This window comes from Chionomys nivalis, chromosome 16 (assembly GCF_950005125.1).
Source record: "Chionomys nivalis chromosome 16, mChiNiv1.1, whole genome shotgun sequence".
Taxonomy (NCBI): domain Eukaryota; kingdom Metazoa; phylum Chordata; class Mammalia; order Rodentia; family Cricetidae; genus Chionomys; species Chionomys nivalis.
The window spans coordinates 19,803,723-19,831,094 of record NC_080101.1 but is presented as its reverse complement, the minus strand read 5'-3'; the positions used below and the strand labels follow the sequence as shown (position 1 = coordinate 19,831,094).

Below are 27,372 nucleotides of genomic sequence, written 5' to 3'. Positions count from 1 at the left end.
TAGTTCCATCCATTTTCCTGCAAATTTCATAATGTCATTTTATTTACAATTGAGTAATACTCCATTGTGTAATGTATCACATTTTCTTTATTCATTCTTCAGTTGAGGGCCATCTAAGTTGTTTCCAGATTCTGGCTATTATGAATAATGCTGCTATGAACATTGTTGAGCAAGTGTCCTTGAGGTATGATTCAGCATCCTTTGGGTATATGCACAGGAGTGATATCGCTGAGTCTTAATGAAGATTGATTTCCAGGTTTTTGAGAAACTGCCATACTGCTTTCCAAAGTGATTGTATAAGTTTGCACTCAGCCAGCAGTAAAATAGTGTTCCCCTGACTCCACCCCCCAACGTAAGTATTTTTGATCTTATTCTGACAGGTGTAAGATGGTATCTTACCTGTCAGAGTCATTTTGATTTGTATTTCCCTGATGATTGATGATGGTGAGCAATCACTTAAATGTCTTTCAGTCATTTGAGATTCTTCTGCTGAGAATTCTCTCTTTAGATCTGTATCCCATTTTTAAAAATTGGATTATTTTGTATTTTGATATCTATTTTCCCATTTTTAAAAATTGGATTATTTTGTATTTTGATGTCTATTTTCTTGAGTTCTTTATATATTTTGGAGATCAGCCCTGTGTCAGATGTGGGGCTGTTGGAGATATTTTCCCATGTTGTAGGCTGTCATATAGTCTTATTTACTGTATCCTTTGCCTTTCAGAAGCTTTTTTTTCTAGGCAGTCCCATTAATTGATTGTTGCTCTCAGTGTTTGTGCTACTGGTGTTTTATTTAGGAGATAGCCTTCTGTGCCAATGTGTCCAAGGCTAATACCCACTTTCTCTTCTATCAGATTCAATGTAACTGGATTTATGTTGAGGTCTTTGATCAATTTAGACTTGAGTTTTGTGCATTGTGACAGATATGGATCTATTTGCAATTTTGTACATGTTTTGACATTCAGTTTTGCCAGCACCATTTATTAAAGATGCTTTCTTTTTTTCATTGTACCATTTTGGCTTCTTCATCAAATATCAGGTTTCCATAGGTATGTAGATTAATGTCAGGGTCTTCAATTTGATTCCATTGGTCTACATGTCTATTTTTATGTCAATATCAAGCTGTTTTTGTTACTATAGCTCTATAGTAGAGATTGAAGTCAGGGATAGTGAGGCCTCTGAAAGTTTCTTTGTTGTACAGGAGTGTTTTGCTATTCTGGGTTTTTTGTTTTTCCATATGATGATGAGCATTATTTATTCAAGGTCTATGAAGAAATTATATTGGGATTTTGATGGGGATTGCATTGAATCTGTATATGGCTTTTATTGCTATTTTTATTATAAAATAGATAGCTATTTTTATTATGTTGACTCTATCTATCCAAGAGCATGGGAGATCTTTCCATTTTCTGACATCTTCAGTTTCTTATTTTAGAGACTTAAAGTTCTTGTCATACAGGTCTTTTACTTTTTTTGGTTAGAGTTACCCCAAGGTATTTTTTATTTGTGGCTATTTTAGAGGGTGATGTTACTCTGATTTCTTTCTCGGCCCATTTATCATTTGTATGTAAGAAGGCTACTGATTTTTTGAGTTAATTTTGTATCTAGCCACATTACTGAAGGTATTTATCAACTGTAGAAGTTCCCAGGTAGAAATTTTGGGGTCACGTAAGAATTTGGAACTGAAGCCATCTGGCCCTGGGCATTTTTTGTTTGGGAGACTTTTAATGACTGCTTCTATTTCCTTAGGGGTCTATGTAAATTATTTATTTGGTCTTTAGTTTTAGTATATGAAACTTATTCAGATAGTTTCCACTTCTCTTAAATTTTCCAATTTTGTGGATGTACAGGTTTTTGAAGTATGATCTGATGATTCTCTGTATTTCCTCAGTGTCTGTTGTTATGACCCCCTTTTCATTTTTGATTTTTTTTCAATTGAGATATTCTCTGTGTGTCTTTTGGCTAGTTTGGATAAAGGTTTGTTGATCTTGTTGACTTTTTCAAAAAGAATTGATTCTTTATATTGTTCTCTTTGTTTATCCTACTTTGGGGGTCCAGTCTATTTAGTGTTCTATAAACTTCTTGCACTCCCATAAGCATTTCTTTCTTTAGGTTGGGAAAGCTTTCTTCTATGTATTTATTAAATATATTTCTCTGCCTTTGAACTGGTATTCTTCTTCTATCCCCATTATTCTTGGGTTTCACCTTCTCATGGTGTTCTAGACTTCCTGGATGATTTGTCTTATGACTTTGCTTTAATGTTTTCTTTAGCTGATGGATCTATTTCCTATGTCGTATCTTTAATGCCTCAGATTCTCTCTTCCATCTCTTGTATTCTGTTGGTTATTCTTGCATCTCTATTTTCTGTTCATTTTCCCACATTTTCTGTTTCCAGAATTTTTTCAATTTGTGTTTTCATTATTGCTTCTATTTCAATTTTCAAGTCTTGAACTCAAAACTTTCCTTTGCCTGTTTAGTTGCTCATTCTCGGCTTTCTTTAAGAGATTTATTGATTTCTTCGAATTTTTTTGTTTGTCTTTCCCTCCATTTGTTTAAGGGAATTTTTCATTTCCTCTTTAAGGGTCTCTATCATCTTCATAAAGTTATTTTTTAAGTCATTTTCTTCTGCTTCCTCTGGGTTGGGATGTTCAGGTCTTTCTGTTGTAGGACTACTGGTTCTGGTGGTGCCATATCGTTCCTTGGGTTGTTGAATGTATCTTACATTGCCATCTACCCATCTTCTCCTCCAATTGGTGCAGTGTCTGTGCCTCTTGGCCTGATTGTCGCAGTCAGTGTCTGTGTCTCAGGGATCCACTCTTGAACCTGTCCGTGTAGTCAATGTTTGTGTCTCAGGGAGCTGCTCTTGGTCTTCTCTGTGAAGTCACTGTCTGTGTCTCTGGAAACCACTGAGGTTTGGGGGGATGGGTGGGTTTGGGGGTGGAGTGGGGCTTGTAAATTACTGGGTCCAATGGAGAGGTATTGGAGCAGCCTGTCTGCAGGAGGTTTGCCCTTGGGCTGACCTGGGTGGTGGAGGGGCCCAGGGTTTTGGCCCAGAGCCTATGGCCTAGAGACTGGACTTGCGAGGATGGGTAGGTTTGGGGACAGAATGAGACTTACAGATGACAAAGTCTGATGTGAGGGTCTTGGGGTACCTTGCCTGCAGGAGGCTTGCCTGCTAACCAGCTAGTGTGGCTTAGGGAGGTCAAGGAGGTGCCCGGAATATTGTCCTGGGGCCTAGGGCCTAGAGACTGTCTATTCAGCTGGGAGGCTGGTCACCCACTACTTGGTCTGCTCTGTGCAGTTGCAGTCTGTGTCTTAAGAATGTTTTTGTATATCATCCACACAGATGTATATATTAGAGGTGTAATTTGTTATTCTTAGTGCAATTTTTTGATTCTAATTGCATCTCATTAATAATGCCACTAGAATCAAATAATTAGTGTCTAGGAACCCAAACTAGGTTTCATAGGACTGAAGATTCTTCTGCCTCTCCCTCCCTAGATTTGGTATAGTAAGAGTGAGCCACTATACCTGCCTGTCCTGGATTGAAAAGTATTCCATATTCCTGTATTTAATTTAACAACATATTCAACCGTCTCCTTGTCTTGGTAGATGTTAGTCTTCTCACTTCACTTGAATGAATCCCTAATATTAAATACGATAATAATGCACCATTCATTCACCACATCGCACACTGACGTATACTTATGCAACTTTCAGCCTTTGTCACTGCCATTACAACTGTCATTATGTGTTAATTTCTTATGTATCTAGATTAAAACCATATGGAATTGCCAGGTCAAAGAGCATGATACTTAAATTTTTTAAAATATTTTCTCAATTTTTTGAGCTTATAATGTAATTACATCATTTTTCACTATCCTTTCCTCCTATGTATTACTTTCCCATACTCTCTTCTCAGTTGATGACTTCGTTTCCTTTAACGGTTGATACATATTCTTAAGTAAGTAGATACAGCTTGCTCAGTCTGTATAATGTTACTTGTGTATATATGTTCGTGGGCTAATGTTGATTTCATTTTATTTGAATTTGCTTTTCAGAACTTGAAATGCCACTTTGAAAAAGAAAAAAGTCAATATGCCCATGTGTTCACTGCCTTACAGACACCGAGTTTCCTGTGCATGCTATTAATAATCTTAGAAATAGTGTGTCTCCTAACTGTATTCCTGAATTTATTCCACAGAGAGAGAGGAATTTATACAAATATGCATGGAGTACTTTTAATGATATTTTCCTGCCAGATGAGAAACTGATTTGAAGCAATGTTTCTTCCCCAACATCCAGTTCAGGAAATAGAATCTGTTCAGCCAATGGCAATAGAGCTCTCCTCGAACTGTGAGTGCCCGAACTGTTTGGGATGTAGTCAGAGTGAGTCTGACTGGAATTCCCCTCTCGGAAACAGGGAAGATGTTGCGTCACTCTCCAGACCAAGTCAGAAATCCTCACTCTCTCCCATCATGAAACGCTTTCTTTCCCAGTCTTGTTCCAACAACCTGAAGAATGGTAACAAGAAAGACCCTGTGTTTCTCCCTTCAGAGGAGGAAAGTTCTATGGGCTTCCCTCAAAGGCAAAATCTCAGCGAGACCCCAAAGAATACCAAACGGAAAATCAAACCATCGAGAGAGCTGACTATCCAAGAAGTACTGAAGAAGTTGGGTGACCGTGGGAAGTTTCAATCGTACTCCAGGTCCTTGGGACACTCTAAAGACCACATGATTGTGACGTTCAGACGAGCTCTGTACTATTCTGGAATCTGGGTAAAACATGTCCAAGGCTCTAAATTGGAAAATCACTTTTCAGCGAATTATTTCAAAAGAAATCCCAGTAGCCTCCACCGGTTGATCCCTTGGCTGAAACGAGAACTCACTGCTGTTTATGGAGACTATGGCTACACAGTGAAGAATATTCTAGCTGCCATTCTCCATCACATGACCAAATTCGACCTGGAGAGTGAATCTTTCGCTCACCTACTGGAGCCTTATCTCCTACAGCATACCTGCCACTTTCTGCATGAGTTCATCAGTTTTGTTCATTCATCTTATGACGTGGAGACCTATGACCGGAGCGCTGTCTACCAGTGTCCTCTTTCAACGTGGGTGAAAAGCAAGAGCTTTATTTCCGCTCCAGTCTTGTCTTTGCCTGACGATCTCTCCCTCGTAATATCTCAGCAAGGAGCAAAGCAGTCAAAGAACACCCAGGTTCAGTGGAACAAGACTGGGAAGAGGCCTCTTTCTGACTTGAAGCAGTTCCCTAACGGCAGTTTTTCCGTACAAAGTCCTACAACCTCAACGACCCATCAGAAAACAGCAAGCAAAGTCCATACTTGGACCAAAGACGACGGAGAATTAGATGATTTCAAGGATGTGGTTTGTACGACCAATTTGTTACTGGACTGGGATAAACTCAGGGAAAGCGTCCCAGGCACAGACGTTCAAGAGAAAAAGACCGAAAGCCCGAAGCTGCTCCCCGACCTTGTTGAGGACCTGCAGAAGAGTGGAACCACTTCCCACGCCTGGAGAGCAGCAGTGGATTCTGATCGAGTTCCACCAAGAAAGTACAATTTAAAGGAAACAGATGTTTTGAGTCCTGGCCAACAAGTACATCATCAGAAAAAAGAAATAGAAAAAAAGAAAAAGAAGCTTGAAGGACCTTCACCAAAGGCTTTTCAAAGATTGTCTGGAGAAAGAACCCATATAAACAGCAAATCCAGAGAAACTGATCTTTCTACGAATTGTGTCTCTGGAAATGTCCCCTTTCCTACTAGAAATGGTAAAATGCCGGTTTCTTTTACAAAAAAGAAGAAAAAGTGCAGCCAGCCTTCTCAATCTATAGAAGTTGGTTCACACCACAGTACAAGAACCCAGATACCATCCAGTTCCAGGACACCCATATCCAAATCCCGGTGTGCCGGGCCCAGAAAGCAATCCGTAAGCAGAGATCAGAGTAATCTCTTTTTGAGGGGAAGTTACAAAAGCAAATGCTTCACCCAAAATACACATGGCGAACCATCAAAAGGAAATTTGCACGACTGTGAATCAGCCTGCAGAATTGCATCTTTGACCTCAGTCCACCAAGGCAAGATTTGTTTAAGTGCTGGGAGGAGACAAAGCTTCACCTCTCTAGGTAACTGTGATTCTCAAACTAGAAGAGAATGTAGCAGTCTCACAGGCCTACAGACTGAGACATATGTGTCCCCAAGTCATCAGCAGAAGAAGGGAAAGAACCTACTCGGTAGAGCTAGGAAAATCGGGATACTTGGGCCCCCCAAATCCAAATGGCAGTATGAGGGTTCTCAGACTGCAGCAGAGTTCTGTGTTAAATTGGGGGATCTCAATGATCAAAGACCAATGAATTGTCATTCTGAATGTGCAACTTCCAGCAGAAAGTAAATTTTAAAAAGACAGAAATTGAAGACTTCAGAAGTATTCAGCCAAGAATGGATCTAAAATAGATAGCAACAGAAGCATAGAGATATTGTCTTGAAAGGCAAATTAGTCTAATTAGACAGGCACCAGGGCTCTTTGAAAGTATGGATATAATATGAACTATATAAAAACATTAATTTTAGCACTTTGTAACTAGAACAAAATATCTGATAGTTAAATTCAAAGTCTTATTGAAGACAAATATTAAATTATTCATGTACATAAATAATATTTCTGTCTCCTTTTTTTGTAAATGAGTAGAATTCCTTGATATATTTTACTTGGACCCTGCATAAGGGCTCAGTGAGTAGAAGCTCTTGATGCCTGGTATCAGTCTCCTAGACACACATGGTAGAAGGAAAAAAAACAACTCCTACAAGATCCCCTCTGACCTTCACATTTATGTCATGGCTCAAACATGCCCTCTTCCCAACATACCTTCACACACACACACAGAGAAAGAGAGTTGTAATTTAAATTTTAAACAAATATTTTCCTTCTATTTTAGTTTTGGGTCTAACAATGAAGATTGGCTGCCCAGATTTCCCAACACAGCAAAGCTTATATTAATTGTTGGAATATAAGTTTCTTAAGAAAGTTATGCATATTATGTATGCTGCTAAGCATGTGATGTGGGATTCCCCTCTGTATGTTGTGAATACCACTGGTTAATAAATTGTCTTAGGCCTGCACAGGGCAGAACAGAGGAAGGTTGAGAAAAACTAAACTGAATTCTGGGGGAAAGGAGGCGGAGTTGGGAGAAGCCATATAGCCACCAGGAACAGACATGCCAGAACCTTGCCGGTAAGCCACAGCCACGTGGCAATACACAGATTAATAGAAATGGGTTAAATTAAGATGTAAGAGTTAGCCAATTAGAAGCTAGAGCTAATGGTCCAAGCAGTGATTTAATTAATACAGTTTCTGCATGGTTATTTTGGGTTGAGCAGCAGGAACAAACACGGGGCCTCCTACTACAAGCATGCATGTGTGAGTGTGTGTGTACCTGTGTGTCTTTCTGTGTTGTATTTCAGAACTAGTAGAATTTCATGTGCCTAGAAAATATGACAAGACCACTCTCCTAAGATATATACTTGTCTATATATCTAGGGTCATTCTGTAAACAGCATTTCAAATCCATTTTAAAAAGTAGTTAAAATAAACATCTCTAAGGTTTTTTTGCAGCCTTCCCCACAAATCCTGAAATGTAGCTATTTTAAGTCATGTGTTTAAGTGAAGACACTTCAGACAACGTATTTTGCCCTTAGCCATGGGATTTATGAGACCAGTGGTGACTGAGAGCCTGTATGTCCCAAGAGTATTCAAACTACTTTGAAATAAGAGTGTTTCTTCCTCCCTGGTGGCAGTAAAGATTGGACACTGCCTGGAGCTAAGTTCATGAGTTTGTGAAGAATGCAGGTTTAAAGTGAAGGGGAAGAAAGCGAGCAGAGAGAAAAGCTGGATAAGTCAGAGAAGAGGGCATTGGAAGCAGGACCTGGGTCTTTTGAACTGGCTTTCAACTGCTTTTCAATTTGAAGTTTTCACTGAGTTTTGTTTAGTCAGTGTGCCGCATCTCTGAATCCTTTATAAAATCAGGACTTGGATTGAGTTATGCACAGGTACATGGCATGAGCAAACGCACAGGGAATAGGAGCCTCAAAAGGAAGGTTTTGAAGGTCTCTTGGGCAGTTTAGGAAAACGTTTAGGAATTTGCTAGGAAAAGAAATGACTTTAAGTAAAGGACCCAAACGAAAATGTCTCAAACTTTCCACATAGTGTCTTTGGAGCTTGTGAGAGACACACTGAGAACGAAAGCTGCTGTCAAACTAAAAGGAATGAAATCAGATTTCTGACTCATGGCTGCTGGTTTCTCAGTAGTCACGAGGCTCCTAGAGACAGCACAGGACTCCAGATGCAAATTTATAGGCTTTGGGATTTTTTTACAGAAATTTTAGAAAACATACATTAGTATTAATATTAATTATATTAAAATTAACCATGAGCTGACCATCCATTGCTGAAGATCCAGTAGCATACACAAGGCCCTGAAATTGGGATCAGGAAATCAATTACAGTGCAGCAAAACATCTCTGTTTAACCCAAGTTCATTGAAGTGTCTGTATGGTTAGAAGTATGCACATGACCCAACAATGTCTTTTTCTGGCTTGAACAAACCAATATCTAATGGTCTTCAGGTAAATGAGTGAATGTTCTGATTTAGAGAGATTGTAGTTATGAGCATGTATAGGTATACAATACACACACACACACATACACATGCACACACAGAGACACACACACACATACACACACACCAAAAGGGATGCAGAGATACAATGCATTCACTCAACAAAAGTTAAAAAACAATCCTGAAAGACAGGAAGATGGACCAAGTTAAAAAAATAGATCAAGCCGGGCGGTGGCGGCTCACGCCTTTAATCCCAGCACTCGGGAGGCAGAGGTAGGAGGATCTCTGTGAGTTTGAGACCAGCCTGGTCTACAAGGGCTAGTTCCAGGACAGGCTCCAAAACCACAGAGAAACTCTGTCTCGAAAAACCAAAAAAAAAAAAAAATAGATCATGACTTGCCTTAATTTTCTCTATTAGCTTTCCTCTCTTTTACCTTAAACTCAAATTCTCCACAAACTCAAGTGTCCACAAGGCTTGTTTTAATCATATCTTACTGGTGATGAAAGTGATCAAGTGTTGCCCTTGCAGTGTACCCAACTCCAGGGTCAATGATCTTAAGTTACAGTTGACACAGCTTCCTTTCTGTGGTAGCATTTTTTCCACTTAACTAATTTTGTCACCTTTGGGCAACTACACTCACAAACACTGTCATTTTCCTTGAGCACACATGCTGAGGTTACTTTAATTATGCTTATGTTTCCAATGAGGGGAAAGGTTTCAGAGAGATCACATCATGAAAAAACAGCAGAGTTGAGACCTCATTGTAGGTCTAACCACACACGCTCTGCCTTTTTATAGCTTGTTATGGTTGGCTGAGTTTTTTAAATTTAACCCAGACATAGTTAGGACCTTTGGCATCTGGTCTTCTCCACTCCCGTGAACACATTTTCATTCATAATCCAAAATGCTAACATAGCTACGGAAGTGAAGGTTTTAAGGGGTCACTTCTGTTTATTTGTTAGAAGAAAAACTAATTCCTCACTCCCAGATTCACTCTCCCTTGTCCTTTGATGCCAATGGGTTCAGCTGGGAGGAGGGAGGTGACTGATCCTCAGTACGTATGCTTCAGTTCACACAGCATCTCTACAGCATGTGGGTCAGCTAAGACTTCTCAGGTTCAAAGTGAGATTTTTCCTCTTTGTCCTTGACTCTCTGGTGCTCTTGGTGCAGTTGCTTCATGAGACATAGGTCACCTTTCTAATGAAAAGCAGGTAAGGAGAAATGAGGTCTTGAAGGTATTGAAGTAATGGCAGGTGTTAATATAGAAAATAAAGACCGTTAAATACTTTGGTATTTCAGTGCACATATTCTAGCTGAGGTGCATAGGAAAGTCTACCATTTACCCTTCCAGAACAAGTAGAGTATACTTTCCTCTGGTTTCACTGACCCTGAGATCCCTTTCTCCAGATCAACTACAATACATATATCAGCTATTGGCATTCTGATGTATAATTTTATTCATGCAATTTATCTGCCTAAAGTTTTCCACCTGTACCATATACATGTATATACATATACTGTATCTGTATATTTTGCAATTCAGAAGAATACCTACAGACACAAATAACATCTGCATGTTCTTACCAACAGAGCACACCATAACTGTTCTGTGTTAGGCAAACGCCTCTCACAACACTTAATTCAGGGTCCTCCTTGCTGGAATTGTTTGGTAAACAGGTTGATGGAGTTACGATGGTATTATTGAACTGTATTCAGTTCCGTACTGTGGGTTTATTGACCAATGATAAGTAAGTGGTCTACGATCTAACTTTCACCTTAGTTAAATGAAAGGGATTCAATCACAGTTTGTAGAAAATCTAAGTTTTCAGCTGTTCATTCTTTAAGTTTTAATTTTACGTTATAGTAACACACAAGACTAAATACTGTGTGTTTAAGATCTGAGCATAAACTTCGTGACTACAGAGTGAAGTTAGAAAAACCAAAAAAAAAAAAAAACAGAGTGAAGTTAAGAGGTCAACGTTTTGAAAGTGTCACATGCGATTTTGTCTCATTCATATACACATTTTAAAATGTGAGTTATAAAGTACTGGAATTACAGGTAGTTTCAATAATTTTAGTAGTATTAGAGTTACTTTAGTGCACTAAAAAGCTTTTTTCCATTAAGATTCATAACAAGGTGCATATTTATACATTAAATATTATATAAGCCATTCTTGGAACTGTGCAAGTTTTATGCATATATATTCTACTATTGAGCCCGCATCACATGGAACGCCCAATCAAGACCAACACAGAGCTAGTATCTGATGCAAACATACTGGAGCTTATTGAATTTAAGCCAGCTTAGACAGTCATTCAGCACACTGATGCAACAGATGGAGGAAAATGGCCCAGATCCCTCAGGGTATGGGGTTTCTAAAGGGAAAAAAAATCAGAGTGGCTCAAGTCTTGGCATTTCAGGATTGGGTATGGGCATACAAACTTCGAATTCATTGTTTAGGGTATAGGGGAATTTTAAAACAGCTACTGTCAGCAGACAAGAATTTCAAAACAGTGGGTAATCAGATACCTACAAGGACATTCGAAGCAAGCATATGTAAACAGATGCTGTTTGGACACCTTAGTGGGGTCAATTTGACCATGTTCTTCGAAGTGTTTATGACTTTGCTGGTCTGTATTCACCCCTTTCAAAGACAAATATCACATGTACTTACTCATGATTGGCTTTTAGATATAAAACAAAGAATAACCAGCCTACAATTCACAATCCCAGAGAACCTAGACAACAAAGAGAGCCCTAAGAGAGAGATACATGGATCCAATCTACCTGGGAAGTAGAAAAAGGCAAAATCTCCTGAGTAAGTTGGGAGCATGGGGATCATGAGATAGGGTAAAAGGGGAGGGGGAAGAGAGGGGAGCAGAGAAAAATATATAGCTCAATAAAAACAATAAAAAGGCCCTATCTGAAATGAAGTTCTTTCTCAAAATGGAGTTTGTTCTGCTCCTTCACTATTTTTCAGAAACTCAGAAGAATGAGGTACCTAAATACAGAGTCTGCATGTTAGAACAATCAGGAAACAGATGTGGCCTGACTAGATGCAGATGCAACACAATTATCAGTTGCCCTTTGGCTGAGCCCTTTAATGCTTTCCCAACCTCTACTGTGGCAGGCTCTTTTCAACCATGCCAGGACATGTTGCTAAAACTCCTTCCCAGACGAATATGGAAACAGCTTCTGTCCCTTGTCCTATGGTGCCAACAACAAATCAGTGTCCAAGTTAGTATTTTACCAAAGTTCACACTGGGAAACCAATGATTTAATTAGGCTCACTTAAAAAGCATAAGTGAGGGGTTACTTACAAGAGTATAGGTGTTCTCCATTTCACAAAAGGACACAGTGGAAAAGTCTTTACATAACCAGCATTTCTATAACCACAAATATAGAGTCTCTTTCCCATGGTCTTCCTTAGATTATAAAGCTTATAGCTTCTCACTGAGGCAACGAGCAATTAGGGCAGAATATTGTATATGCAAGTGGCATGCAGTGTCCGGATACTCCAGTGAGTGTCCTATGACCCTGTCAACCCATCTTGTTATATATTGATGCTGGAGGTCAACAAGGCCAGCTGGGATGGTCTTTTGCAAGTGCACACAGTTGAAATTCCAAAGATGCAGGTTGTTCTACTGGATGACAGTCATGTACAACATCCCATTATGGAAAGTCGTTGCTATTTTTTTTTATGCTGAATTTGAGAAGGAATATGAAATGTAGTCTTGTTGGAGTGAGTACAGTCTTGTTGGAGGAAGTGTGTTACTAGGGGCATGCTCTGAGGTCTCAAATGCCCATGCCAAACCCAGTCTCTCTCTGCTTACAGATCAGGATGTAGTTCTCAGTTGTTCCAGTGCCATGCTCTCTGCCATGATGGTAATGGACTGACCCTCTGAAACAGAAATCAATCCCCCAATTAAATGCTTTCTTTTCTAAGAGTTGCCATGGTCATGACATCTCTTCACAGCACTAGAACAGTGACTAAGACAGGCAATCAGAGAAGCATAAAGGCTAAAAGCGTGATGTCAAGGCCAGGCAGTCAAGATTTAATGGCTAACTAGATACTTAACAGTGTAACCTTAGTTATTTAAAATGTCTATTTCTTAATTTTAATTATCAGTAGTGTTAACAATACTACTGTAAAGGGTATTTATGAAGCATCAATTTATGTAAAATGCCTGAGAACTCCTGACAGGCAGATAGAGACAGGTGCCAGAAGCAGACAGCAGGGAAGGAAAGGAGGAAGGGTAGAATGGGGAGGGGGAAATAGTTAAACCCTGGTCTGGAAACAAAAACTAGGTCACTACAAAACTGAATTGTTTTGTTCTGGGTTTTCCAGAGAAACAAAAGTAATAGACTATGTAAAAAATACAGAAGGAGGATTATGTGAATTGATTCACTAGATGGCAGAGGATAAGAATTCCTGTGTTATTACACCTGCCAGTTAGAGACTCAAAAAGCCATGGGTGTGGTTCAGCACAAGTTCAAAGGCTTGAGAACAAGAGGACATGATGACTTGAGATCAGTGGTACCTGGTAGTCTAGAGTCCAAAGAATAGAAAACTAGGCACTCACATGATGTGGGATTCCCCCTCTGTATGCTGTGAATACTACTGGTTGATAAAGAAACTGTCTTGGCCTGATAGGGTAGAGTAGAGCTAGGTGGGGAAAACTAAAGTGAATGATGGGAAAAGAGAGGCGGAGTCAGAGAGAAGCCATGTAGCCCCACTGGAGACAGACACCAGAACTTTACCTGGTAAGCCACAGCCAAGTGGCGATACACAGATTAGTAAAAATGGGTTAAGATACAAGAGTTAGCCAGAAATACGCTTAAGCTATTGGCCAAACAATATTGCAAATAATATGGTTTCTGGGTGATTATTTTGGGGCTGAGCAGCTGGGAACTAACTAGCAGCCTTCTTACAACAAATTGGCATGCCAATGTGGGTAACTATACCCACATAAAATCCTGAGAAAGCTTAAAAAAGAATTCTAGATACAAAAGAACAGAGTTAAGCATGGCTTTTGGTAGCCACAATTTCTTTTTCTAGATGGGCTTGTGGCAAGCAAGGTGCTGCAGGGCGCAGTAAAAACTGCACAGCTTCTTTAAAAAAGTGGCTTCCTGGTTCCCCAGCACAAATAGCTCCCATTCTTTCACAAGGACTGGCTAAGGAGCATTTAAATGGAGTTTGTGACCCAAAATGGGGCAATGTACATGGCTCTCAGAGGAGCGAACCGCTACTACCATGCTGGACTGGGTTGAGCAAGTAGGCAGGCCTGTATTTGCTATTATAACTGTAATTCTTGCTTGATACCTGTTTTGTTGTTAAATTTTTCAACTCAAGGAGAATATAGGATTCACCTTTATAGATGAAGTGATCCTGGGCCCCTTTTTTTACTGATGTCATGCTAACATCCCTTTCTGAAGCATCCTCACAGATACATTTAGAAATATTTTATCAGCTATCTGGACTTGCTTTAGTTAAGTCAAGTTGATACATAAACTTTTCATCACAAAAAAAGGCAATGAAGAACGAAAAGGGAGTGGATATCTGTGGTGTGATTACTGTGATTTGGGCTTTATAGGGCATGAACAGCTAAAATAGAAGATGTTCTGGTGGGGGGGGGTTAGACCACCTTATAGGAGACTGAGGCAAAGAAAAGAAAAACTATAAATTATTGCATGATGACCATGTACACACAGCCTTTAAGTAAATTAGTCTCCAATGAGGCTAGAACACCAGCTGCATAAAAGAGATGTGGAAGCCAGGTGGTGGTGGTGCACGCCTTTAATCCCAGCAGAGGCAGGCGGATCTCTGTGAGTTCGAGGTCAACCTGTTCTACAAGAGCTAGTTCCAGGACAGGCTCCAAAGCTACAGAGAAAGCCTGTCTTGAAAAAACAAACAAAACAAAACAAAAAGCAAAACCAAAAAAACAATGTGGAAATTGAGGTATAGAAATACTGTATATTCTGAGTTCTTAAAAATTAAAGAGGGTGTATATCTTAATTGGGACCTTGGAATAATAATAAGACCTTACAATCCTGTACCTCATGTCTACCCAAAAAATATGCTTTTAATCAGTCATTGAGAAATGAATTAATTCTTTCCTACATAATCTAAAAATTTAAGGGTTTTACATTATCTATTTATTTGGTGTGTGTGTGTGTGTGTGTGTGAGCATGTGTGTCAAAGAGTGCATGTGGAGATCAGATGACAGTTTGGAAGGGTTGGGTCTCTCCTATCACATGGATTTACAGCAGTCACACTCAGGTTCCCAGGCTAGCACTTTTGCCTACTGAGCCTTCTGTCCCACTCCTCAAGCCATCTAGTCTCCTTTTAAGAGGAAGGTGATGATGACAGTAGTCAACCCTGAGCTTACTTATTGTGCTACTCATTATTTATAAACACTCATTGTGCTGCCAAATGCTCTTACAAACATTGTTCTTGCAGTATCTCTTTTAGTTTTGCCAGGAATCCTATGTGGTTGGTTATTTGATATCATGACCTCTCTTTTACAGATAAAGGAACTGAGACATAGAGAACTTTAGAAATTTTCCTGAGCTTATAAGAATAATAACAGCAGAGCTGAGGTTTGACTCCAAATAACTAGAGCAACACTAATGGTCTTTACCAACACACTCTTCTGTTTTCCATGGAACATTGGAACATCAGTCATAAGGTCAGGCTTTTGAGATTCTGTTGTGCATTAGAACATGCTCCCATATTTAATTATCCCCATACTTTGATGTAGGAAGACCATTGGCTGTGAGACTTTAGAAAATTGGAACAGAAAGTAGATTATTTGAGCAGGGAAAGTAAAGGATCCATGAAAAGAACATGCTGCAATTAAGTTGGAATTTACAAAATGTTCTTGAGCAGACATGGGTCAAATTTTCTTAGAAAGGGAGCAGACGATAGTTTGGGCATTTGGGGATATACCTTCTGTTATAACTAGTAACCTCTGCACTTATAGGGTGTATACTATAACCTTTGTTTGCAAGTGCAATTACTTAGTGGGGTTCTCCCTAGTACACAGTTTCCACACTTCTCTTACAATCTTTACATGACCAAAATGACTTTAATTTTCTGGAGGTGAGGCAATGCAATTCACACGATAAAAGAAACTGCTCTTTAGTTTCTAATAAAGGTGACATTGGAGAAACTTACAGAATTGTTGAACTATAGAAGGACCACGGAAAACTGAATATGCCAACAACTTCTTTGGGGAAGGGCAAGCCATCTAAAGTGATGTAGATTCTCTGGTCTATGTTCCAAAACACAAGTAAGACATGAGTTATCACAGGCAGCCAGAATACACGGGAGGGGACCGTAAATTCATGAAAATAAGTTAAAGGTTATTTCCTGAAAGATGTCTTCTGAGGTGAGGTGTCAGATCGACATCACAGATTATGTCCTCTGTTGTCCCTTTCACCATGCCTCATCCCATAACCAGGCAACTGGACCGTCTCTGTGATGAAAACTTATGGCCATCTCATCTCGAGTGATATATTGCATCCACATGTGAGCCCAGTGATTTAATCTTAGTTAGTGCTGTCTGGAGCCTTGTCAGATGGGTTAGCAATTGGTCATGGATTTCAAAGCACTGCTATTAAATCCCCTGGAAATTAACATGTTAAATCCATAATCATACTTTATTGCCTGTATAATCCTGGGTTAACTGAAAACTAAGCTGATTCATTTTTCACGTGTTCACCAAAGTGAAGTCATATTTTTCCCTTAACTAGTAATTAACCTTTATGGCTTTATTAACTGCTTTATTAAATTTAAATGAAATGTTTATTGGGAAGAGTTCATGGTAAGTATAAACTATGGTGACAGTGTGGCCCTGGTAATGTCCTGTTTTCTCGGAACTTCTCTATTAAAATGGTTTGAACCACACAGAGTTCATTTTTTATCTTAAGGTACCAGTGCTTGTAATGAATGTGGGATATAATAATAAAAAGAGGAACAGCTTTGGAGGCAGGAAGACTTGTGTTCAAATTTGTATCTAATTACTTACTGGTTTATTGGCTATGTGACCTTGGGCAAGCTACCCCATATCTCTGAGCTTCAATTTTATATATATATATATATATATATATATATATATATATATATATAATTTATGGACAATAATGAGTGTATTCAGTCAGTTGGTGATAAAGGAAGTGAAGGAATTGAATTTGAAGGTATCAGAGGTAGTTGGTTCATAAGAGGTAATATTTTGCTTGTCTTTTTCAGTTGAAACAGGGAGACTTTCCTTCTCCACTCACCTAAAAGAGAAAATTTGAGACCACAGGAACAATACTTTTTCCAATCCCTCCCCATCATCCTAGCCCAATGGACTAACTGAGAGAATCTGGGACATAGACTGCTAATGGACTTCACTAAGAACTTGGACACTGTCACTAGCCTAAATAGTCACTTTGTCCATTTTAAGTAAATGTGAAGATTGGGACAGAGATAATGCTATGGAAACACAGCTTTGAACGCAGAGGTTTGCATAAAACATATGAGCTGTAGACATTGGCTTGTTAAGCAGAGAGTGGGTTGAACACCATTTCTCCTGGGCTCTTAGCAGAGAACACTTGTTCAAACCATAGTACAAAGCTACACGTGCTTCCCTGAAGCTGACAGTCTGAAGGAGTATTTGGTAGTCTATCTAGGTATAAAGTTCCAACCCTCTGTTGGCATAGATGAGGTCATGTGAATTAGTTAAATCCCTAATAGAATGCACGCAGGTGTGATGCTTGTAGTGCCTTCCAGAAATCTTCCCAAGCAAGGCTCCATTGTCCTTAATCTTCTCTATCCTTTTGTGTGTCTGGAAAATGGTAACAATGAATGATATTCTTGGATAAAGAAATAGAAGCTATGTTTTAAGGACAGCAAAAACAGTCCATCAACTGGGATGGAACAAAGCCACCAACATTACCCACAGGCTCCTTACTGCTAGGAAACAGAACAGCGGAGATTAAACTCTATCATACTGAAGTGTGTTGTATTTTGTTCTTTTGGCTCCTATGTTGGTCTAGTTTGTTTACTAGCTAATATGGAAACTTTGAAATTAAAGTTGGGGGAATATTATGATGATAGATTCTGATTTCTGGTATCACAAATAATGTTGCATGGGACCTCACATATAAAGATAATGAAGGGCAGAGAGAAGTGTATGTAATGCTTTGCAACACTGCCCACATCTAAGAAGAATGCATCAAAGAGGAAATGGAGGTTAATGAATGGTAGGAGATGGTAGATGTCCAAAAAACTAGGCTACGTAGTGATTGTGTCCTTTTGGGGTAGCACACAGGGCATTCATCCTGTAACTCCTATCACTCTCAAGGGAGAGAAATGTTACAGTTGTGACATGCATAGGTAGGAGATGGAGAAATGGCTCAGCATGCAACTGTACTTGCTGCTCTTGCTTAGGACCCAGATTTGATTCCTGGTACCCAGGTGGCTCACATCTACTCCTAGGACGAAGCAATACCCGCAAGCCTTAGCTCACTCATCTCTATGACTAAGGAGTCCTGTGTATTGAGATGGCAGTGGCTGTTTAGCTACATGTCAGGGCAGACCCACAAGATCCAGTGACCCCGTGCCTGTCTCGTTTAGATGGCAGGGCTTCATTTGTCATTTCGCAAATGATGCCTTTTACACCTTACTAGTTTCATTGGGTCAATGTTAGTAACAAATGACTGTCTCCTTCAAAACTAACCAGTGATAATTCCCAAAGACTTTTACTTTCTAAGGATTAATGTAAACTCCAAGTGCACTTGCAATCCAGGGGAAGTCACCCCAAAGGACATGTCTACTTTCTGGAGTCCTCAGTCCTGTTCTATGTACAAAATTACCAACTCTATAACATCTGCATGTTCAGATGTAAGTTAGGCATTTTAACACATGTGACTCTAGTTAGCTCTCCATTGCGCCAAGGACAAACTTTCATGCTATCTTATAAATCAGGAGGCAGAAACTTAGGTCTGATGGTCGTTCTTTATTGTTAGACTCTATGGATCTGGAATCAACAACGAGACAGGAGACTATTGCCTGGACTCATTAACCAAGAAGGGAAGATTGTTTTCCAAAGTGGCAACACCTGCTGATGGAGGCCCAGATACAGAGAGTGCCTAATGAAAAGCACGGCTACTTCTGCTTGCCTGATTTGGTCCTTGCTGGTGAGTGCATCTACTCAATTGCTGCTACTGCCATCCTACACTGGTATCACGATTCAGTTTCACTGGTCTTCCAATGTGGACTGAAGACCAGTGTCCTCCAGGTCTCCAGGATCATGGACTGAACAGTTACTGTCCCCTCTCCAACATAGAGACGGCCCACATCCTGTAAGACAATCTACCAAATTCCTTTTGGGATATATATTAACTATATTAGTTCTATTCCTCTGGAGAAACTGGATGAATACATGAGTGATTGCATAAAATTTTCCAAGAATCACAGAAACTGAACAAAGGGTAGAGCTGGGATTCTCACCAAAATCTGCACTGTCCACTACTCAACATAGTCTCAGCTGTGTCTTCTGTGGTTGACTGTCTCTCTCAGGATACAGTAGGAAGAATCATGGTCATCTGATCATGAGTATCTGTTATCTGCCTCTATTCGTGTGCATACAAATTTCAATGGACATGCTAAAAAATGCAGCTTCAATATATTTGTACCTACCTTGCACTGATGTCTGCCTTTGTGGTAGTCTCATGTCTCTCTGGCCTCATTTTGGCTATATGAAATGTGTGTGTGTGTTTACTCTAGACATTGACTGCACAATAGTTCATTGCCATTATCACCTCTAACTCAGATAATGAATCAAACTCCAGGTCACGTAGCACATCTCTATACAGACTTGTATTTCTGGTCTCTTTCCTTTCTTACTCTACCAGGTCAAGATTTTCAGGTGTCCTTTTTTTTGTCCATTATGCTTCCATGACTTGTTATGACCTACAGATTAATTTTTGGTCTCCCAGTATTGCTTCTTTGTATATCACCTGCAAGCATAAACCATGGTACTTTGCATGTGTATGTTTTGAAGATTTTAACCATCATGAGAATCTAGTTCATATAAAGATAAAATGAAACAGAGGTCTACAAAGCCTGCCATTGTTATTGCTCTTAACTCCAGAAAGGCGAAGAACATTTACCTCAGTTCTCCAAATGAATTCATGACTCCCCGCCATCAGTATAAGAAACTCCAAACTTCTAGTTAAGATTCTTTAGCTCTGTACATGTTTGACTCATGGGCTGTTTGATATCAGCCTCTGAGATTTGTCTTTGTTTGTCTTGTATTCTAGCTTGGGAATATGCCAGCGAATGCTCGCTTCCACTTATACCTCTTATGTACTTGTTATTGTTGCTTTTGAGTGAACTGATGAATGAACTCACATTGGATGAATGCAATTGCCCACAACTTAGCTCCTACTTGACATCCCCTATGAAGCACTGTGAACTCTCGAGCATTGCAAATGTCTCCTTCTATTATACTCGCCTGCCAGTACACTGTGTTCTCTCTCCCTCCCCCTCTCTTCTTTGTTGGTATAGGAATCCAGGGCCTTGCAAATGTTAGTCACCATTTTGCCACTGAAAGTTCATCCCCAGCCTCTATATTGAGTCTTTCAAGCCTCATCTCTTTGCATTTTAATCATATTCTTTGCCTGTGCTTCCTTCATAGTGGCATGGACCGGATTGTTTATGCAGGTGTTCCCTTGACACTTCCTCTAAGTACCTGGATTTTAAGAAGAATCTAACACCTTGAAGAATGCCTAAACAAATAGGCACATAAATAAATGAATTGATAAGCTCCTGATAAAGGTGGTTAATTGTCATGACCATGTGCTACACATTCCAAAGCCAGGAAGGTAAACAGCAATTGTAAACCCTGTACTTATATCTCTATTCACATCACATTTTATGCTAGTTTTTTTTTCTAACCAAAGGATGTATAAGAATTGGTCTTTTCCATCAAGAGGAGACAGTATGTCAGTCTGATGCAAGTCTTGTAGCTAAGCAGCATGCTTCACAAAGCAATTGCCTGTCAACTTGTGACACATTATGGCAGGCGTCACAGCAAGCAGCTCCCTTTGGTACAGAGAAGCATAAATGAAGGAGTGGGGGGGACATCTAGACAGATGCAGACAGCACAGCTGGTAGCCAGGAGGGGAGGAGAACATGAGCCTTTCATGTCTCAGACATAGCATCCACTTGTCTTGCAGTAGAAGGAAGGTGTCAGAGCAGCCTGCCTCCTCCACTATTTCAGGTGCTTCTGGGGTGGGTTGGGGGCATTTACTCATTTTCCTTTACTTTGAAACAAGCAGCCAATGTATACCTAGAGATAATTTTGGTAATAAGACCATCAATGACAATTTCAACATTTTCTGTTCAGAAGAGAAAAAAATGGGTGAATGGGAGGGAAAAGATGACAGACATTCTCTGATCTATAAAGAGTAATTTTGTTTAGAGAGGACTCTCTTGCTTTCTTCTTCCCTGTTATCAGATAATATGGTACTCATGTCTGGAAAGTAACTGTCCCATTAACTGATATTAATAGTCATATCTACATCTAGTTCTCTGAGAGATTAAGATATGGATCTTGTTTTCAATGAGAGTGAACTTGATAAGTAAGCATTCAAGTTAGTCAATGACCACTCCCTGACAAACATCTTTTAGAGAAGAAACCACAAAGGGACAGGCATTTAAGACCATCTTAGGAGCCTCTCATGGGACTCACAGTTAAGTTAAAGCATTCGGTGAGAGACAGGATGGGAGCTGAGTTAGAAAAAGGAAATTCATAGCTCATAGGATTGAAAGAACTAAGGAGACTTTTGGGCCAAGCAGACAATAACATAGGGAGGGGTGTGGTAATTGGGGATTGCACTCCATCATGAATAGCATACTCACAAGTCGAGAACGGGGATGTTAATGAAAGAGTTTGTATTAGAGAAGATTGTAACAGACTTTGTGGGCAACACTGAGGTGCTGGGCTTTCAAGTAAGGCTTCAGAGGAGTAGCTGAGGGCCCATTCAAAGGTTCCAGTCAAGGTGTCTAGGAAGAGCTGAGAAGGCAGAACAATAGGTCCCCCATCCCATATGGAGTACACAGGGTTTCTGTGCTGCCTATTCCAAACCCTTTCACTCAAGTCACTCTGCTTCACACTCCACTTCATTCTCTGCTTCACACTCCACTTCGTTCTCTGCTTCACACTCCACTTCACTATCCGCTTCACTCTCCACACTCTGCTTCACTCTCCACTTCACACTCTGCTTCACTCTCCACTTCACACTCTGCTTCACACTCCACTCTCTGCTTCTCACTCTGCTTCACATTCTACTTCACACTTGCTTCACACTCCACTTCACATTCCACTTCACTCTTCCCTTTGCACTCTGCTTCACACTCGCTTGACACTACGCTTCACACTCCTCTTGACACTTTGCTTCGCACTCCGCTTCACACTTGCTTCACACTTTGCTTCACACTCCGCTTCACTCTGCTCTGCTTCACACTCTGCTTCATACTCCACCTTTGAAACCTTCAGTGTGAGATTAACTGTATCTATTCTTCAAAGAGTTTTGTGACTATCCAATTACATTAAATGCAAGAAACATTAACATGTCCTATATAACATATTGTCATACAACATACTTAGTGTTCACCAAACTTGTGGATAGATTTTTTTTATCATATTTAGAACACCACACTGGCAATCCATGGGTGGAAGGTTTGTGGTGATGGAAACATTTTAGATATTTATTACCTAATACTGTGGCCTTTAGCCACATGTAGATGCTTTAAATGGGCTACAAGGACAGAACTGAATTATCTATTCTGTTTTACTTGACTTAGGTTTAGATAACTGCACTTGGCAAGTGTCTAGAATATCTGACAACAAAGTTATATTTTTCAAAGATCCTTGAATTTGAAATATTCAAATATTTATTATTCATGTCCATTATATAATGGCATTACTTTTTTTTTTATTCTAGAAATATAAACCCACAAGCTGATGATCTCCACTTTCACCTCCTACAAAACACTGCAGCACTTGGTGTTATTCCCTATTTGCCCCGACATTCCCATGGAGAAAGGTTTAAAAAAATGGGAATAATTTTGTTCTTCGCATATTTGCTTACATGTCATAAAATTGACTCACTGTAAAATTAAGAATAAGATTACATGACAGCACACACATGCTAACTTATTCAACAAAGATCACATATTTTAGAAAAATAACATTTATTTTGGAAAGATAATTCAAAATTATAACACTTTATCCCACAAATGCCAGATGATATGTGATATTTATCTCCTCTCTGAATGTTTCTTATATTCATAATTGTTTTAAAGGCTCAGATATTAATTTTATATTTTACTTTCATTTCAAAAGTAAAACTACATTAGCTGAAAAGACTATGGGAAATGGAATAAAGAGAACACACAGAAATACAGCTTCTGCTTTTGTCTCCATTTAGGATATTGAATTCTGTCTTTTTAAGTAGAAGACTGCACCCATTTTGATGTGAATCTGGAGAGAAAATTGAAACAGAAATTCTAACATCCATCCACTCCCCTTACCAAGTGAGATGGACAGCCCTGCCAAACCTTGCTAACAACTGAGCATCCTTAACAGGCTGTCTCCATTATCTGCTGTTTGGAGAAACTGAACTGGGAATCTTTGATTTATGAGCATGGGTTCTGGTAAACAACACGTGAATAGGATACTTGGTTAACCATCAGCTTGGTAAACCACAAATCCTTCAGAACTCCTGACCTCTGGAGTAGCAAGCATGTGCCCTCTGCAGAAAGGAAGACCCATGATGCAGCCTCAGCACCTTAGACCTCTCCTAGCCTTACCTGAGCCTCTGAAATGCCCACATCAGTAACATTGTTAGTAATGTCTGATACCCTTGAACACCTCTGATTTGTGGGTCTTATATGACAGTCCAAATCACACATCAGCTGAAAGTTTATGCAGACCTGCTTGCTTGGCAGCTCAGTGTATGCACATGTAGGCAGAGCAGTAATTTCTACTGTTTCATAGGCATGTCTCCATTTCTTTTATAACCTCCATGGTGGATAAATATTCAAAATAACACCATTAATTGACTTTTGTTCATTCTTTGTCTTCATGAAATAACTTGAGATGCTACCCTTAAATGTGTGCAACACACTTTATGAATTACATTTTATGTAATACATCTGTATGTGTAGTGATATTTTATTTGTATTTTAATAAATAAAGCTGGCCTGAAGTTCAGAGAGGAAAACAGCTACACTGATCAGTCTTACAGACCAGGCAGCAGTGACACGCACCTTTTATCCCATTAGCCACGCTAGGTTGCCATAGAAACCAGGCAGTACTAATGCACACCTTTAATCCAAGCCCTATGGAGGAATATAAGATGGGAGGAGACAGCTTCAGACACAGTCTCATTCTGAGATTCCTGGAGTCAGGATCGCCATTTGGGACTGAGGTAGAGGTAAGAGCCAGGGGCTGGATGTTTTGCTTTTCTGATCATCAGACTGAACCCCAATTTCTCTCTCTGGGTTTTTATGAATTGTGTTACATTTATGTGTTCCTCCTCACACACATTCAGTTTCCCAAGGCCAAGGAAGTATGCCTAATTCAGCAGTCTTCAAGAACAAGTACGCTTGTTTGCCGATCTGTTTCATCTCTTAGCTTCTATTCCAGCCTCTGATGCTACCTACCAGCAGAGGAGACTCTACTCACTCTCAGGTTCATCCTCTGACCCTTTATTCAGATTCTCTTAGCTTTTCCAAGCAATTTCACTCAGTCAATTTAGGAATTGAACTCGGTTCTATATTCTTTTTTAGAACCTTCCTCTTCCCAAAGTGCCACGTACAATACAGAAGACTTAATGGTAAAAAGAAAGGGAATAGTTAGTGGTCGTTCCTTAAACTTTACCGTCTACACTGAAGCTTCTTCCACAGCTGTGTATTTCCCCACCCCCATCCCCACTTCCCCCACCACTCTCACCTTCACGGGCGTCTGCTAGATCATTCTGGAATTTCTTTGCATCCATCCCCAGGTCAGTGTACCATCATCCTAGCCCTGAGGATATTTTTGGAACTTCTGCTTCTCACAACAATTTCCAACTCAAGAATGACAGGTTCTCACACCTCAGAGACAGAGTTCAGATGATTTCTGTGAAGAACAGAAAGTACTTGGATGTTTGCTCAATTTCTGTCCCACACACTTAGTAGCCTCTGAAACTTCCCTCAAATCATGCACTTAAATAAATGTTTCCGCTGCTATCACGCCATCTTTTGGAGCCTCATGAGACTTCTCTGTGCTGTGGCCACCATTTGAAAAAATGACATATTACGCGTAGAATTCTTTTTGGGGGTTGCTATTTCTTACCCATTCTTTTAAAAAAAATGTTCTTTGAGAATTTCACATATAATGTATTGTGATCATATCCATTCCTGTATACCTCACTGGCTTCCCCAGGAACATTTAGGCACAGCTTCAGAACATGAGATTTCACACCCTAGGAACTTCCTCAGCAGCGATTTTTATCGTTTCCTGCCACAACTTCTTGAATTCCCTCTTGCTGGTTAAACTCCACCCCCAGGACAGAAACTCAAGTCTTCATTATAAGCAGTCCTGTTCCAAGCCAGCTAATCTTTTATTCTTCTAAATCAAGGCCAACCTTTGAAAATTCAACTCAAGAAAGAATATGATCTCATTTTCAAAGAAAGAAAATAGTAGATTAGTAGAATTTACCTCTCCATGTAATACGACAGAACCTATTGGACCTAATTAGCAGTGACTCCACAATTAGTAGAGTTTTACCTTGAATAAAAAAATCCAAAAATTTAACAATAAATCTAAAAACCTTTCTTTTTTTTTTTTTAAAAAAAATTCTGCCTAGAATTCTAACATTTCTCTTAGCGAAATGAAGTGAAGTGATGAGGTAAGAGAGGCCAGTCACGGAATTAACAGGACCAACAGGTCCACAGTATTTTTGGAGCAGCTAAAGGGGAACCGTCCTTTCACGTCTGTAAGCCGGTTTGTGTTCTTAATGTCTCAAACAGCTTGGACATCGAGAAGAGTCGATGTAAACAGGCATGAAGACTGGTGAGCATTTGGGCTCCTATTTAGTAATTTCCTGTCTCAACAATTCCTTGAGATAAGCAAGGAAGGTGATATGTTATCACATGGTATATCTAAAGGTTGCCTGTGTAGTTCTCAGCCTTCAACACCCAGCAACTCTTTGTGCCTTGTGTCCAAATATTCTCTCTTCTCTAAAACACTAACATACAAACTCTTTTCCAGGATGTGCAGTAGCACGAATTCTAATTGGTCTTCATAATAAAAAGCCAGAGTCAGATTATTAGAGGGTGAAGGCTGAAAGATCAGAGAAATAGAGCAGCCAGCCACTAGTTCTTACCTCTATGAAATCCTCAGACCCAATGGGGTATCCTGTCTCTGCAAGTCCTCAGACTGAATGCCATCTCTACAAAACCTAAGACTGAATCCCGAGTTCCTGTCTCCTCCTGCCTTATATTCCCCTCTCTGTCCAGCCATATCACTTCCCATCTCCACTTCTCTAGTGCTGGGATTGAAGGTGTGAGCCACTACCACTCGGCTCTATTTCTGTTTTAGACTAATTCGATCTCACGCAGCCCTTGGTGGCCTTGAACTCACAGAGATCAGCCTATTTCTGTCTTTCAAGTGCTGAGATTAAAGATGTGTGCCACCACTGCCTGGCCCCATGGCTAACTAGAGTGGCTAGCTAGCTCTGCTCTCTGAACTTCAAGCAAGCTTAATTTGTTAGAGCCCAAACAAGATATCACCACAATGCATGTGGGAAGCTATACTTTAGTTTTGATCAGTTATCACATACTTGTACATACATATATGTATGTACAAGAATTAATGAAAGCATATACATTTTTGTTAATTGATCTGTGTCCCCATAGCCTCCATTTTTTCTTGTTCTTTTACTCTACAATAAAGAAATCCTGGTCACCTATAAATTGGTTTTATGATCCACCAGTGGAAGGTGAAAAGGGCAGAACTGAAATGTCACATTTTCTGTTTCCCATCTCCCAAGACAGAGCTCCAGAGCCAACGTCACCACAGGAAAATAGTGAAAACATAGGCTGTGCCTTGCTTTGTGTGTTTTATCTCAACCCCTAAGTCTTGATAATCACAAGGCAAACAATCCCGTCATGTTTCTTGCTAAGCCTTGATTCACACACTGGGAATTTGTAGAGTGTGCCTTCTGTTACCGCCTTATAGTTCTGATGGGCCTGGCTTTATCTGCCTCCTTACGTCAAACTTAAGGAGTCTAACTCAAGGATAATAGATAATTCTGCTCACTGCCTCCAGAACCTCTCAAAATCTCCAAATTGGGAACCTAGGCCAGGTGAAATGGGTGAATCAAAATACCTGGGAAGAACCTAAGCTGGTTCTATTGAGAGCTCCTCAGAGAATGAGTGCACTGAGGGATTCAAATGTGTGGTTCCTGCAGTACAAGCTGAGAAATTAAGACTGTAATGGTGTCTACCTGCAACCCCATCATGATAGTCTTTAAAGATGAATTCTCAGAAGAGAGCTACACATAAAATTCTTCCAGAGGTGTGGTCTGTGCTTTAGTCAGTAATTTAGTGAAGATTTTTATTTAAAGCTTTTGTAGATTTTTTTCTATTTTGTGAACATTTGAATTTTTCCATCCTTTCCCCAGATATTTCTTC

At 39.7% G+C, this 27,372-nt stretch overlaps 1 protein-coding gene across 1 annotated transcript; it reads left to right on the top strand.

The window, feature by feature from the left end:
• Positions 1–4,331: 4,331 nt before the first annotated feature.
• Positions 4,332–6,410, top strand: LOC130888260 (E3 ubiquitin-protein ligase Topors-like). The gene has a single exon (XM_057791182.1). The coding sequence runs from the start codon at positions 4,332–4,334 to the stop codon at positions 6,408–6,410; it is 2,079 nt and encodes a 692-aa protein (XP_057647165.1).
• The last annotated feature ends 20,962 nt before the right edge of the window (positions 6,411–27,372 follow it).

Coding starts and splice junctions, on each gene's coding strand:
- LOC130888260 (XM_057791182.1), top strand. CDS start 4,332: ATGGCAATAGAGCTCTCCTCGAACTGTGAGTGCCCGAACTGTTTGGGA.